This window comes from Rhinichthys klamathensis, unplaced genomic scaffold (genome assembly GCF_029890125.1).
Source record: "Rhinichthys klamathensis goyatoka isolate OS25496 unplaced genomic scaffold, OSU_Roscu_1.1 h1tg000917l_1, whole genome shotgun sequence".
NCBI lineage: Eukaryota > Metazoa > Chordata > Actinopteri > Cypriniformes > Leuciscidae > Rhinichthys > Rhinichthys klamathensis.
Window position 1 is genome coordinate 119,524 of NW_026607257.1, and position 15,858 is coordinate 135,381.

Here is a 15,858-nt window from a genome sequence, read left to right on the forward strand (position 1 = left end):
TTGGCTTTGAAATCCAGAGTACGATCATTTTCAACAAAACAGAGCAATACTTTGTGGATATCACAGGTTTAACCTATGCGAAGTTCCATACAAATTTCTCCAAACGTGTAAATGTGTCCATGGATCTGAATATTTGATCTTAGAGTTATGGATCAGTTTTGGATCTTAAATTGTTTTGTTCGCTTTGGTTTTGAGGGAGGACAATTAAGTATGATCGGCTTTAACACAAAACATTAAAAGTGCATTTGACAAATTGCACATAGTAACTTTTCTTCAAAACAACACAAAACAAAAACAAGAAAGCAGAATGAAAATACCCCTAAAGAAAAAAAAAAGGCTTCCACTTTAGACGACAAAACAAGGCTAGAAATCGTAGTCCTTTGGGCGTACATATCACTTTACGAACATTGTGAAGTAAGTGGTGTCTCACAGCTACTGAAAAGACTATCTGGATGTCTGTCAAAAAAGCAAACAGATATTTCTTCAACGATATGTCATATATATACACACGTGTATTGGAGGTTTGGTGCCTCCAACCGCTAAATAAGCACCTTTAAATGGTGTCAAATTACACTGCAGTGGACCAACAAAAAAAAAAAGTTCAAAACAGAGTGTGCATTCTCCCCAACATTTGAGACGCATGATATAAAAGGCAGAGAAAATTGACAGAGGGAACACATCGCTTCACCAACTCTAGTGCTAGACAAAAGAAAAAAGCTGACTCAAATGATCAGAGAAAGTAGACATCAAAAAACAAACAAAAAATACATTCAAACACAAGGTTTCGTCTTATGGTTACCAACATCCTGTGCTACCTTGAGCCAGAAACATACTGTAAGCAAGTGCACAAATGGCAACGCTTAGCCAAAGCATGGCAAGAGCAAGGTCTTGTTGTATGTAATATTGTGGTTGTAGCAAACCTCCATACTCAAGGGGGCGATAGAGTTTCTTTCAAATGTCTGTGCCGGTAAACTGGGTGGACAGACATTAAAAATGTAGAAAGTTTGACTTATTTGTTCAGCAAGATTCCCTAAATAAACTGTTGCTTTGCTATAATAGTTGTTGACTTGAAAAAGAAAACTCAATGTATAAAACACAATTTATAGCAATGCCTGCTTTAGCCTCCTTGCATTGCGTTATAAATTGCGATCTGGCGCCTTTCGGAATGCAACAATGCTTAAAGTCTTCTAACTTGCATTGCTAGAAGTGCTTGCGTACCTGCGTAGAGTATGTTTCTAGCTTTAGGTAATGCATTGCTAGAAGTGCTTGCGTACCTGCGTAGAGTATGTTTCTAGCTTTAGGTAATGTGGCCCCAATAAGTGTCCCCATAGAGACCCCATCAATAAGTGTTTTAGAGACATCTGGGCACTCTAAGCAAAAAATTGCACAGGTAGTGAGACACAAACGTTTGTTGTATCTTTTTTGGGGGGGCAAAAAGGCAGCTTGTTCTTTATAGAGGCTTCAGAGTGGAGAAAACCTAAAGAGGTTAAAGACACCAAGCTCTCATCTTTCTGTTCTAGTTGCAGAGAAAATAGTGCTAAACTGAGGTAGAACAGAATGTAGGGTACACATGATCCTTCAGATATCTTTACACCAACACCACACAGCAGCAGGACAGAGTCCAAAACAAAAACGAAACGTGTTACGGAAAATGTTTCCACTTCAAGAATCTAGTAGCCTCTTTGTAAAGTTTTGGTTCACCCCAACGTTTCTGTCTGCAGAGAGGAGACAAACACGCAAATGTTGACGTCTACTGCATACTCTGGTGTGGACGTGGTTTCAGACAAACCTTATCTACACAAGAAGACACCGCCCATCTCTGACTCAAGCATTCGTTGCAGAGTCTGAACTGTGCTATGCAGGGAGGAACCAGTGCTGTAAGTCAATACTGGCACGCAATTCTGCTTTCGAAACTTGAAGAAATATCCACAAAGGAATTAAAAAGTAATTTAGAAAGAACAAAAAGAATATAACGGAAGAAAAAGAAACTCTTCAATTTTTTCTTCTAAACAACCCAGAAATGTTCTGGTTACATTCATAGTCATATCCTTTTCATTTTTTAATTGGTTGAGGTAAACCTAGCGTTAGAAATTAGAAACCAAACCCAATGTTGTCAGCAGTATGTAGTGCTATCTCATAATCTTTTTTGAGGTACTGTACAAATCACAAATCACTTTCCTGAGTTTTTGAAGAAAATCTAACACAAATGAATTTCATAAATTAGGATCCAGATTCAAAGTACAACATGGACCTTCTCCTGCCCTTCCTGGGGTCTACAGGTCAGACTTGATTGAGGAATACTGTTGTTCTTTTGAAAGAAGTGTTGAAAACAAGGAAAAGAACAAAAAGCAGAACATATCTGTTTTAGTTTCATGTTAAAGCTCTCTATATTAGCACATGCCACCAATGAGATGGTGAGGCAAACAAATCCAAATCCAAATCAATAAAGTACCACTTCAGGCACTTCATAGCAACATAATCTCAAAAACAGCAGAATGATATTTACACACAAAGAAGTTTGTCCTCACTTACAGAGCCCCTCGGTAAGTGGAGCTCTGCGTCTGCAGTACTGAGCCCAGAAAACAGTATTTCTCTGTCTGGATTATGTGCAAAGGGCCAGACCTTGACTTAAGTACAGTCATGCATCATTCAACTCTATCTGACCGTCCTTCAGGTTCTTCTTTAGGGGTCATCTACATTTGTAATAACCACACTGTTTAACTGCATGTTTCACCCAAAGAATTCTGAATTGTATCCCCGTTTAGAGTAGGGGAGGTCACCCCACCGATTTAGTTATGCCCTCGCTCTTTACTGACTACAGCCAAACATCTTATTCCATTCAGTGTATGTATCAAGTTCTTTCTGTGATATGCTGGGCTGGATTTTGCAAAACACATTCTCAAAGTCTTGGTATGATACCGGCCTCATCTGACCCGGCATCATTCCGGAAATGTCTGTACCGGACAAGCCATGGAGAGGACCGACCATGGCCTCTTGGCAAAGTCGGACCACATCCAGCCCGGAAAAGCCGTCTGTCCGCTGAACAAGCAGGGCAACCTCTTTGTCGCTGAGGCAGTAGTTGTGCTGTGAGATCAGCTGGCTGATTATCTGATGTCGTGCAGTGGCATCCGGTAAGGGGACGAGCAACCGCTTTATAAAGTACCTTCGCAGAGATTCATCAATCTCTTCAGGTTTGCTGGTGGAACATACCACTAGAACATGTTCCTCTGGTGAGCTTAGAACTCCATCAAGCTGGAGGAGGAGTTCACTCTTGATTCGGTTCACCGGGCTCTCTTCGCTCAACTGGGCAGACAACAGCAGATCTACGTCGCTGATGAAAACCACCGAAGGCTGCCGGCAGCGAGCGACAAGGAATGAGGCCTGGACGATCTTCTCGCCCTCTCCCAGCCACTTTGTGACCAGTGCAGAGCCACTAAGCAGGAGGAAAGTAGCGCCAAGCTGACTGGCCATACACCGACCAAGAAGAGTCCGACCCGTGCCCTGAGGTCCAAAGAGAAGGATGCTGCGAGGTAATGTGGCCAGTCCGCTGAACATGTCTGGCCTCAGAATAGGCCACAGGACCTCATCTTTGATGGTGGCTTTCACCATCTCCAGTCCAGCAATGTCACTCCAGTCCACAGGGGGCGTCTGCTGCAGAATCTCAGTGGTGACCATCTCTACCAGACTAGCATCGCTGTTTTTTAACTGCTCCTCCGCAGGGTGGCTGGATGAAGTAGTCGTGCCCATGGAATGGGGGAGATGCTGTCTGTTGTCGTCACCATGGTCACTCAAAACGGGGGAACCAAACTTTCCAAATGACTCGCCTGACCGTAGGGATCCCAAGGAACCTTTGGAGGATCCGTATGAAGGAGGGGTTAGTGCCCTGCCGGACTGACTGCCAAACTTCCGCTGCTGATCCGGTGGCATTGACTGCTTTGTGGGCTTAAACGCCAAAGATGATGTGTCAGCATTCCTGTCAAATCCATTCCCTCTGGTTGAGTCAAGACTGTTGTCTGGCATTCTGTACATGGGGCTTTGAGCAGAACGCTGCTGGCTGTAGTTGAAATTTCCATAACTGGAGTCTATATCTCCCTGGCCCGTCATGTAAAATGCTTTTCTTTTCAGTGTGTTAGCCGAGCTGCCATTCAAAGGGGTTGGTGCAATTGGCCCATGGTTGTGGGTCTGGTAGGAGTAACCGGGAAGGGTGGAAGGGGGTAGGGGAGTGGGGGCAGCAATGCCTGAGGGCAAGTAAGCTGAAGGAGGGGGTGCTCCTCCTGGGCTGTAGCCTGGGGGAACAGCAGTCTGTGGGGGATACCCTGCTGGAGGGTAATTGTAACTGGAGAGATTGGGGGAACTTGCATTGTAGCTGGGCACCAGGGTTGGAGGTGGCGGGGGTGGAGGCTGAAGGAGCCCAGCGCTGTGCAAAGGTGAGGGATGTGGGGACGGGAGAGCTGGTGTGCTTTGCCCACCGCTGTAAGTGGAATGCAAGTACGAGCCATTGTAACTGCTAGCGAATTCCTGAGAGGGGATACCCGAGTGGAGTGCAGTAGACGCATGATTCCCACAGTTACTGCTGGAGTAGCTGGGCTCGCTCAAGCTACTAGCCACTCCCGTGGAGCTGCCAACACTTGCCGTCACATCTGGAGGAGGCAGGGCGGGCGTCATGCCAGTCTTACTAGCAGAAATCACATCTGCAGCGCAGCTCATTGGGTAGATCCCCTCCTGCCATGCTTCGCTCTCCGACTTGCGTCCGTTCAGGAGTCCATGGGCACTCTCGGAGTATGAGCAGAGGAGCGCCCGCTCGCTGGGACCCTCCAGGATACCAGAATACTTCTCTGCGTACTTTTTCAGAAGGTTGGAGGCCGTCAAAGCTGATATATCGTCATTGGCCCAGGCATACTGGTAGGTCCGCTGCAGGTGTCCACGATACGCCTCTGCTTTATGTGCGGGGGAACGTGTGGTGGATGAGATGTCGAAATGTTGCTCGGCCCACTGCGCATGCTCTGGGGTCCACTGCATCTTTAAGCCTAAACAATCAGCAAAGAAAAAACAAACGGGTGTTAGAAACTTGATAAACAGCCCTTATGAATAGAGACTGATTAATCTTGTAATGCCGTGTTGGTTAATCTGCCAATATTTGGGTTTTTGAGATGTTTGCTTTGGAAGTAGTCACGTGGCTTGATATCAATGGGTAGTACATATATACACTTTTTATTTTCTATTTTTCAATAGTTCAAAAATATTTAATAAAGACATATTTCATGCATATAATCTGTTTTCAAATATTTAATATATGTTATTAAATATCGCATAAACTAAAATGTTGTGTACATTATATTACACAGAAAAAAGTACTGGACATTAAAAACACATCGGACAACCACTATTTGTGAATTTCAGGGTTTTCTTTTTTGTCACATCAGACTCAATGATCCAATAAGCAACTGCCATTGAAAAGAAATGAAATGCACACAAAACCGCAACAACAACCGTAAAATATTATTTCCATTTCCCCCATCCAGCTCTCCAAGAGTCCTGGCTTCATATCGCAGGCACTGCTGACAGTTGGTATCTCAGGAACAGTGCAGATGTGGGCCTCCAACACCTGGTTAGCACAGTATAATGCACCCTGCACACAGCCGAGTGACACAGACATCGCAGGTCACTCTATAATCCAACTCTCATCTAAAGCAGTCCCAGACAGTTTCGAATCTGCTTGGAGGAGTGCAGCAAAGCAATCTCCCAGGCAGCGCTCTACTGCTTTCATCACACAAACTCGCAGCACAGCATGAATTACAACAGCTTTCTGTCTGCCGCCCGCCTCCCGGAGCACAGAGAACTGGAAAGGGGGAAAAAAAACATGCCTGCCTCCCTCTCATTCGCTCTAATGCTCCCTTTTCTCTCTCTTCCTTTTACTCTGACGCTCTGGGTTCTGCCTCTCTCTTTCTCACTGTCTTTTCTCTCCACAGCCTCTGTCTTTTATTGGCTCCAGGGCTCAAAAGCCACCATCAAGTTTAATCCCAAACTCCATCTGCAAACACAAGCAGTTACATACGCTGTCATCTTAGACACAGCATGGGATTATCAAAGAGACATTTACTCAAGAGCCGACGGGATGACGGGGGTGGTCGCGCGCACACTCGCGCGTCTGTAGATAGACTTCTGATGACAACAGCGCTCGGCCGCAGTGTCCAGCAGGCGTGTTATTGTGCACACACCACCCGCTTATCCGAGCTTACTGGGCCTAAGCACTCACGAACACTATTCACGGCACAAAAAGGGAAGAAGATGTCACAGAAAACGATGCCGTTTACGAGCTTTTAGCCATGAGTCCATGTACCTTGATCTTTAAAGTCTGTCAAATTACATATAGACTGAACCTTTTTTATTACTCAATTGCAAATAACAGAAAATGAGCATTTAAAAACTTTACACACCTCATAAAGCCAAGACATAATAAACAAAGATAGTTACTCCCTATAGCATGTGCACCACAAATAAAAGATAAATCCTTTATCAGTAAGACCACAATTTTTGGATTTGGGGACTGCATTAATTTTCCACCTTCTGAAAATATCCTATCTATATATCTTGATATTTGGTCCAAACTCTTTTTTTTTCTCTCTCTCAAAGGAACCACGATTTTGACAATTACATTAAAAATGATTAAATGCATGAAGCAAAATATTATAATAAAAGCAATCATGTTTATCCACAAACAACATTTAGTAAAAACAAAAGTGCAATATTAAAGAAAAATACTTTAATATACCGGTATGAAAGATGCGTAACACTTTAGAGTCCAATACTCACTATAAACTAGTTGCTTATTAGCATGCATATGACTAGGATATTATTGGCTGTTTATTAGTACTAGTTTATAAGCACATATTAATGCCTTATTCTGCATGACCATATTTTACATCTTTTATTCCTTATAAGCAGTAATTAGGAGTTTACTGAGGCAAAAGTTATAGTTAATAGTGAAAATTGAACCCTAAACTAAAGTGTGAGCGAAAGATGATGCATCCATGAACATTTTTGAACAATGACACAAATTAATAATTTTGATTCATTGAAGTTGACAGTTTGAACAGGTTTCATAAATGCTGTTTTCACTACTGAAGTTAAATTCTTCTGAACGAGGCAATAAAGGATTGAGAAACTAGTCTAATTACACATTAGTGCACTAAAATCACTGCACTATTCTCAATATCGCTTAATTTTGTGTTGCCAACAAAATCATCACAAACATAACATAATATTCATTATATCACCCTGCCCTAGTTGTATTTGAGGCATCTACTGTATGATGTCTACTGACTGTCTCTATAAATAAATCCCATCAGTGTATTGTGTGTATATCAGAGTACTTTTTCCACAATAGAAGATGGCCATGTGGTTTTCCCTCGCCTGAATCCCCCAGCAGCCTGGCCAGACACCACACACACACACACACACACAGAGAGAGAGAGAGCTAATTAGCAGGATGATGCTGAGCTAATTGTGTTAATTTACAAGGTTTTAGTCAAAGGGATCGCTGCTTTGGCTGGCGAGGCTGTCAGGCCCGCGAGTTAATGACTAAGAAAGGCTGAAGACAAAGAAAGCTGGCAAGAACATGGCAGACATGCCAGCAAGCCCATTAATAAAGCCCAGGGATAAAACCAGTGCTCCAAACCTAGACAGATGTCAGTTCTAGCACGATTATCAACTGACCAGCAATGTAACACCTATGTTTAAGACTTGCTTGCAATAAATACATTTAATTATCATCACAGTCCACTGTACGACACTGACTTTTTATCCAGACTCCCTTAATCAATTTTCAAAAGCAGGTCTCTACAGTGTGTAAGCATAAGTGCAAAATTGCTGCATGCAAATGTAAAAAATAAAACTATTTGGAGCAATTATGCCGTTGCAAGTGACATCTGACATCCAAATCAAAAGTAATTTTTTCAACAGATCCTCACTTTGCAGGCAAATTACGTTTCACACACTGCGGTTTGCTGCCTTTCTGTTGCTTTGCATCAAAGTCAATAAAAAAAAAGTGTGTTTGCAATTGCTAATGTATAAGACAAATGTCAGAATAACTGAAAATATTAAGCGTTCATAAGTGAAGGTGTCTAAAGTCCTTATTCACATATTAAATGTATGTCTTTGCGTCCATAAAAAAATATACACGTGATAAGAATTTTAAAATCAGCCTTACGTTTTATTTTTACATACAAACATCTGCTGGTACATATTGATTTAGCTCCATTAATAACCTACTAAACACCGAATGCATGTTTGCAATCATCTGAGCATAAGCTTTATTTTTTTTTACTGTGGCTGTAGCGCCAGGAAATATTACCTTGGGAATACAGAGGTTCAGCTTTCTCCTTGCCTCTCTACATCCACTTGTTAATACATTTATTACTCTTCTTTCATGTTCCACTTTCGAATATATATATATATTTATATATCGCTCCTCTCACAGGCAGGTCTTTGTGAGGAATGTGGGTGTTAACTTGCTCTACAACAAAGTAAGACATTTCAAGAGGTTGAAATCCTCGGCTGCGCACACAGAGAGATTTCAAACAATGCTCTCGTCTCGCTGTTTGATGGGTTTTATGAAATGCACTACTCTCGAACAAAAGAACAAATTCACTTCCCGTCACTATTACCGAGCCATTACAAAAATAAAACCTTTCTCAACAAGATTAAAGCAGTTGGAAATGAGACGGGGATTTATTCTACAGATGAATAGCGAGAGTTGCTCTGGACACTTTGAATTACAGTACTCACCTCATGTATGTGCCAGTGCCAGTATTTGTAAATTGCTTCTTTTCTATTTTTATTCAATATGCTTACTTTGACCCTCCAGTCAGTCGCAGCCCTGTCGTCCCTATAGCTTGTTTAAACACAAATTGGGAGCTTTGTACGATGGCACCACTTGAGAAAGATTTGAGGAAAATAATTGAGCGTACAAGTGAACTATGGAGGAGGAAAACGGCAGAGAGAAGAAAAGGAATCCTGAGTTTATACTCCACTAAATCAACGCTCAGATTTCAGTTCAGCACTGTGACAGAAACATAAATAACACAAAAATCACAGCCTTATCGCTATACTAGAGTTATAAAAATGTCATTCAGGCCTCTCTAATCTGTCATGGTAAGCTTGCTAACATGTCGACTAGCACTATGATCAACAATGAGGTTCCTGTGGCCATACCATACTATATTATGTCATAGTTCCTAAATAATAATTGCATATATATATATATATATATATATATATATATATATATGTGTGTGCGCATGTATGCATGTATGTATGTATGTGTACTGTATGTATATATACACACACACACACATTATATGTAGTACACACATTGCCGTTCAAAAGTTTTTTTTTTATGTTTCAACTTTTTTTATGTCTCTTATGCTCACCAAGGCTAAATTTATTTGAGTAAAAAAAAAAAAGAGTAATATTGTTTAATATTATGACAATTTAAAATAACTGTTTTCTATTTGAATATATTTTAAAATATAACTTATTCCTGTGATCAAAGCTGAATTTTCAGTCTTCAGCGTCACATGATCCTTCAGAAATCATTATAATATGCTGATTTGATGCTCAAAAAACATTCATTATTATAATCAATGTTGAAAACAGTTGTGTGCAATTTTGTTTCAGGATTCTTTGATGAATAGAAAGTTCTATTTGATTTATTTTGAAATGGAATCGTTTGCAACATTATAAATGTCTTTACTGTAACTTTTGATCAATTTAATGCATTCTTGCTGAATAAAAGCATTGATTTATTGTGTAATAATATTTGACAATATTACTGTTTTTTTTTTATTTTTAATAAAATAAATGCAGTTGCAGTATGGTGAGCAGAAGAGACTTCTTTTAAAAACATTAAAAAATCATAATTTGCAATATATTTAAGGTAGGGGTAATCAGTCTTCGGTATTAAATTAGGCCGATCTACGTTATGTAATGGCGCTTTTCCACTACACAGTACCAGCTCGCCTCGGCTCGACTCGACTCGCCTTTGTTTGGTTTTCCACTGTGTAAAAGTTGTACCTGTACCTGCTTTCGGGTACTTTTTTTCGTACCACCTCCGGCGAGGTTCTAAGCGAGCTGAGGCGAGCTAAGCCGATACTAAAATGTGACGTGAAAACAATGCCGACTGCTGATTGGTCACAGAGAATCTGCGTCATCATTGCACGCGCCAGATGGAGTATCCAGAATAATCCCGCCATTTTTAAATAGTTTGGCCAGAGATAGTTACTAAACTTACTACTATTATTATGGCAACTCGGAAGAATACGCCGTGGTCAAACGAGGAGGTGCAGACATTCCTTTGTTTGGTTGCCGAAGAGAGGATCCAGCGAGAGCTTGATGGGGCAACGAGGAACGAAATGCGTCGCTATGACGACCGGGTACTATTTGTGGCGGTACTTTCTGCAATGGAAAACGGAGCGAAAAGCGAGCCGAGTCGAGGCGAGCCAAGGCGAGTCGAGTCGAGTCGAGCTGGTACTGGTAATGGAAAAGCGCCATTACTGACTTAAAAACGTTTTAAGGAAAAAAATAGATGACTAACTTGTAAGACTGGTCTAAGCTTATGCAGTTTATGCAAGCGGCTCTATGTAGGCTGTAGACACCAAGGCAAGCTCACTAGGTTTAGGAACAGAGCAAATGTCAGTTCTAAGAAACAGTAATTCTTCTCTGTGTAATCTGAATGGTCATATAATTACTTGTTTTTGTATTGCAGGGATGTTTGGAGACAGCCTAAGCTCAATTTTCACTGATTGACTTCTCACAAAACCCCCTTTTGTTTAATTTACCACTGTCTGCCGGTCTACTTTACGCCTGGAAAATCTTAGATTACGCTGACCATTGTCACTCATTTGGGTGAGATGCCAAACAAAAGCAGGCAAGACTGATTGATCGCGAGCTGGACTTCATTAGACTGGATATTCTGAAGGTGCATTGACTCTCTGATAATAATGTGCCACTTTCCAAATGAACTTTGCACATGATGTGGTGTCGGTGGGTTTTTGGGTCACAGGTCTTTTCTGAGGGTCACAGACAGCAGGGAAAAGCCATTTTAAATGCATATGATAAAATGCTAAATGCAGTTAGGGAAGTGTAATAAGTCAAATGTTTAAAAGTATGACGCCAAAAAGACAACATCAAACTCGAGTTTTGAAGACATTTATCTGGCATTTGATAGAAACTCATCTAAACAGATACCAAGACAGGTTGCGAGACATGCTCTCATCTTCAAAATCATGAACAAAACCCCACAAAGTGAAAGAAAATACGACTCAAAATACATTAAATATGGTTTCACTTGCAGCTGGGATAAATAAGGTTTGTGTTGATGACAATATGCTGAGAATAATGAATTATTGACCATTTATAGGCTGAAACATTCAATTTGAAACATTTAGAAGCCACAATTGACTTTTATTCCATTCAGCCTATGTGATTTTGAATTATTGTTAGGCCTATGAAGTGTATGGTGGTGGTAATATCAAAACATATCAGCATTTGATTTGAAGGATTTTTTTGTTTTGTTTTATATGATAAAAACTTCAACATAATGGGTCCTGAAGCAGAAACCAGTGATTTACTAACACATGCTTTGTACAAACTCCACTATCACACAAACACAACGTCAAATACAAGCTATACATTTCAAAAAGATAATGGTCAAATTTGTCTTCCCAAGCACAGACTCATCTGAATGATTAAAGATACGGCATACTTCCTCACCTATTACAAGCTGAAACCTGACAGTAATTACTGATCATCTGTGCTCGTCTAATGGCTCTGTTAGTTCTCAGAGTGATCAACACAGCGAGTTGGGATGGAGGGGGGAGCGGGCGAGCGAGTGAGTGTGCGGCGATACACTGCAGTGTGTAATTTCAGACACTGTGATCATGGCCAATGAGACAGAGAAGCTGACCTTTTTCGGATCTATTAATCTGGCTAGCCTCGGCCGATTTTAAGCAAACAGCGGCGAGCTTGCGCTCTGTCTGTCCAATTTCCCAGTGCGTAAATTGGACAGCCGCTCGCACCATTCTCAATTCATTACTGTGCTGCTGAAAGGAAGCTATGAGGTGGTGGAGAGGTGTGTGTCCTGATGTGTGTGTGTGTGTGTATCATCTAGGGATGTGCAGTTTGGTCATTTTGACTGCTCAAATACTCAATAGATAAATCAGATGAGTAACCGGATGGACTTCGGTCTATATTGCAGTTAATTTGTGCACATTTCCACCAGAAAAGAGAACTTCGGCCATTGCATTGTTCCTTTTGTCATTTTAATTCTGTTTTCATCTTGCTCTCCAGTAAAATGACCTAAACATCCCTTAAACAAGTTGAGTGTACTAAATCGCAAAAGCTACTATTTTAATAAACATATGCTTTTGAATACTTTTATTTTTCTTACAACATTAGCAAATAGATTTACAAGTCAAGTCACCTTTATTTATATATTTGAAACAATACAGATTGTTTCAAAGCAGCTTTACAGAGATTGCACAACACAGTGTTTCCCCTACCATTGTTTTGGTGGAAACGACCCCCCGCCCCCCCTAAAATGCTGACGAAATCCAGTCATAAAAAAGGAATTTAGTGTATAACATTTCACGGAATTTGTAAATTTGAGGAAAAAAATAGAAAGCAGTTCAGTACACTTGAAATCAAATCGCGATGTAGAATAGTGTGTGTGAATATTAAAACACAAAGACCATTTAAATAGGAATCCTGCATGTTCTGTGTGAATGAATGGTGCCGCCGACGCGCAGTTTCATTTAACGTTACCACACACACACACACACACACACGGAAGCACGTGTGACGCTTGCGCTGTTTTTTGGCCTATATGAAGACACAAACGCATGAACTTCCTCTCAGGCTCTAGATCCACTCTGAAAGTCACTTCGTGATCATTTCACCGCTTCATTTGAGAAAAACTATCATCATGACATAAACAAAAGGTCTTCACGGCAACCCGTCAAAATAAAAGTTCGGTTTAACTTGACAGAAATATATTACTGTTGTACATTAGAATTTAGATATGTCCCAATGTAATACACTAATCCAAATAAATTAACATCAAAACTGAAATTTTTAAGGAATAATCCATGTTTTAATTTTAACAGTAAAGCCCATTGTGCAGCAAGTTATTTGACAAAAAGTTTATTTAATTTCATATGATTAAAATTGATGATAAATGATTAAATTTGTGTTTTATGTCTTCATTTTATTACCAGAAAAAACACAACACAGAATTAGTGTGAATTTTTTTTCATATATATATATTTTAAAAAGTTGTATAAGTTTAATGATTCATAATAGATGATTTCAATTAATTAGACATGCTTTTGGATTGCAAAAAAAATTACACCACGTATCCGCAACACTAGCAGCAAAAAAAAATGGTTATAATGGGTCTCAAATCTGCGTAGTGCTCGATTCCATCAGATGTGAGCCATCTATCGTTGCTGTCCCAAAATTTACCACTCAAAAAGCCAATCCCAATTTGAATAAATGCCACTATCAAGTCACTATAGTACCAAGAAGTGCTAGTTTAGTATCATTGATATACTAGTATTTTCGAATTAGATTTTAGACTTTCTTTTCATTTTAATTTGAGAGTTTAACTCATGTACTCGTGCAAATCCGTAGTATATCCATGCAATCATTTCTAGCCCAATTCCGTCGCATAAAAGGCCTGTTTTAGCTGGTTCTCGTCTGGTGTTTTTGCGCGGGTGGATGGATAGATGGATGATGCGGTTGCCCTAGGAGGAAGCTGTCATAATTGAAACGTGGCCTAATCAGACTCATTACCATTTTGGGCAATTTGCACCACCAAAGATGCTTATTAGGTAACTGTGTTTAATAAAGCGCTCTTTAGAAAGCTAACAGTAATGAGCTCTTTAAAGTCAGCTCGGAGTGTGATTATGCCAGTGGAAGTGTTTAGCCTGCTGCGCACAGACTGCTACATTTAGTCTTGTGCAATGTCATAATTAAGCCATGCAACCTGCTTTCACTGGCTCACAATGGATGCGGCTGCGGCCTGTAAAACCCGGGAAAATATTTATAATTACTGATCATTACAGCCCAGGGATTTTTATCTGCGGATGTAAACACAATTATGAGAGCCTCTTGCTTTCATGTGCCTCAAACAGAGGACTCCATATGACAAGCGTGCAAATAGTGTGGACACACATTAATTACATTTATAAATAAAAACAAGCTTGTGTTTTTGTTTCAACGCTCCACAGATCGCCTTTTCTCTTTCTCCTCTTTTAGTGCGAGCCTGGGATGTGCTACTAATTCAATCGCTACTAGAAATTATTATGGCAATTCATCTTACATATCAACTTAAAAGGTAATTTGAAAATCCATGTCGTCCTCGTTCAAATGCTGGCGGAGACTGAGGTCATCGTTTAGTCCCTAATTTACTCAAGAAATGTAGTCGAGGGCCTGTAACTGCTGTGGAGCGTACGGCCTTCCTGACCGCACGTGTGCCATGATGGAGGACGACGTTGATGGACGGGTTTTCTCTTATCTCGGTTTTATATTTTTTTATTTTTCCAATTTGGCTGGACGATATTAATGAGTTCACATTATATTTGTGAAGTTTATGCAGCCTAAACAAAATTAGCCAGTGTTGTTGAGAGTAGTAAAAATTGTGTTTGAGTTACATTTTTATTAATCACACTACCCATAGAACGATAAGAGCTATAAATGGGACGATAGATAGATAGAACGATAGACGGATAGATAGGTGGATGTATAGACAGGCGGAACGACAGAAAGAGACAGACAGATAGACAAACAGACAGACAGATAGACAGGCAGACAGATAGATAGATAAAACAATAGACTGAACGATAGATAGAACGACAGACGGAACTATAAATAGATGGGACGATAGATAGATAGAGCGATAGATAGATAGAGCAAGAGATAGATGGGACAATATAACGATAGACAGACAGATAGACAGATCGATAGATAGATAGAACGATAGACAGATAGATAGATAGACAGGTAGATAAAACGATAGATGGATAGAACGATAGACAGATAGCTAGATAGACAGATAGGTAGAACGATAGATGGATAGAACGATAGACAGGTAGATAAAACGATAGATGGATAGAACGATAGACAGATAGCTAGATAGACAGATAGATAGAACGATAGATGGATAGAACGATAGACAGACAGCTAGATAGACAGACAGGTAGATAGAACGATAGATGGATAGAACGATAGACAGATAGATAAAACGATAGATGGATAGAACGATAGACAGGTAGATAGATAGACAGATAGATAGATAGATAGATAGATAGATAGATAGATAGATAGATAGATAGATAGATAGATAGACAGATAGATAGATAGAACGATAGATAGATAGAACGATAGACAGATAGATAGATAGACAGATAGATAGAACGATAGATGGATAGAACGATAGACAGATAGATAGAACGATAGATGGATAGAACGATAGACAGATAGATAGAACGATAGACAGATAGATAGATAGATAGATAGAACAATAGACAGATAGAACGATAGACAGATAGATAGAACGATAGATAGATAGATAGATAGATAGATAGATAGATAGATAGACAGATAGATAGATAGATAGATAGATAGATAGATAGATAGATAGATAGATAGATAGATAGATAGATAGATAGATAAAACAATAGACTGAACGATAGATAGAACGACAGACGGAACTATATATAGATGGGACGATAGTTAGATAGATCGATAGATAGATAGATAGATAGAATGATAGACAGATAGATAGATAGAACGATAGAT

The 15,858-nt window shown here is 40.0% G+C and overlaps 1 protein-coding gene across 2 annotated transcripts in view; it reads right to left on the reverse strand.

Moving 5' to 3' along the window:
• Window positions 1-1,922: 1,922 nt before the first annotated feature.
• Window positions 1,923-15,858, reverse strand: part of fign (fidgetin) — a 78,501-nt gene continuing 64,565 nt past the window's right edge. For both annotated transcript variants that reach the window (XM_056244122.1, XM_056244121.1), the window contains exon 2: window positions 1,923-5,027. In XM_056244122.1, the coding sequence (XP_056100097.1) occupies window positions 2,809-5,019 (2,211 nt within the window). In that variant the 5' untranslated portion in view covers window positions 5,020-5,027 and the 3' untranslated portion in view covers window positions 1,923-2,808. The remainder of the gene's footprint in view (window positions 5,028-15,858) is intronic.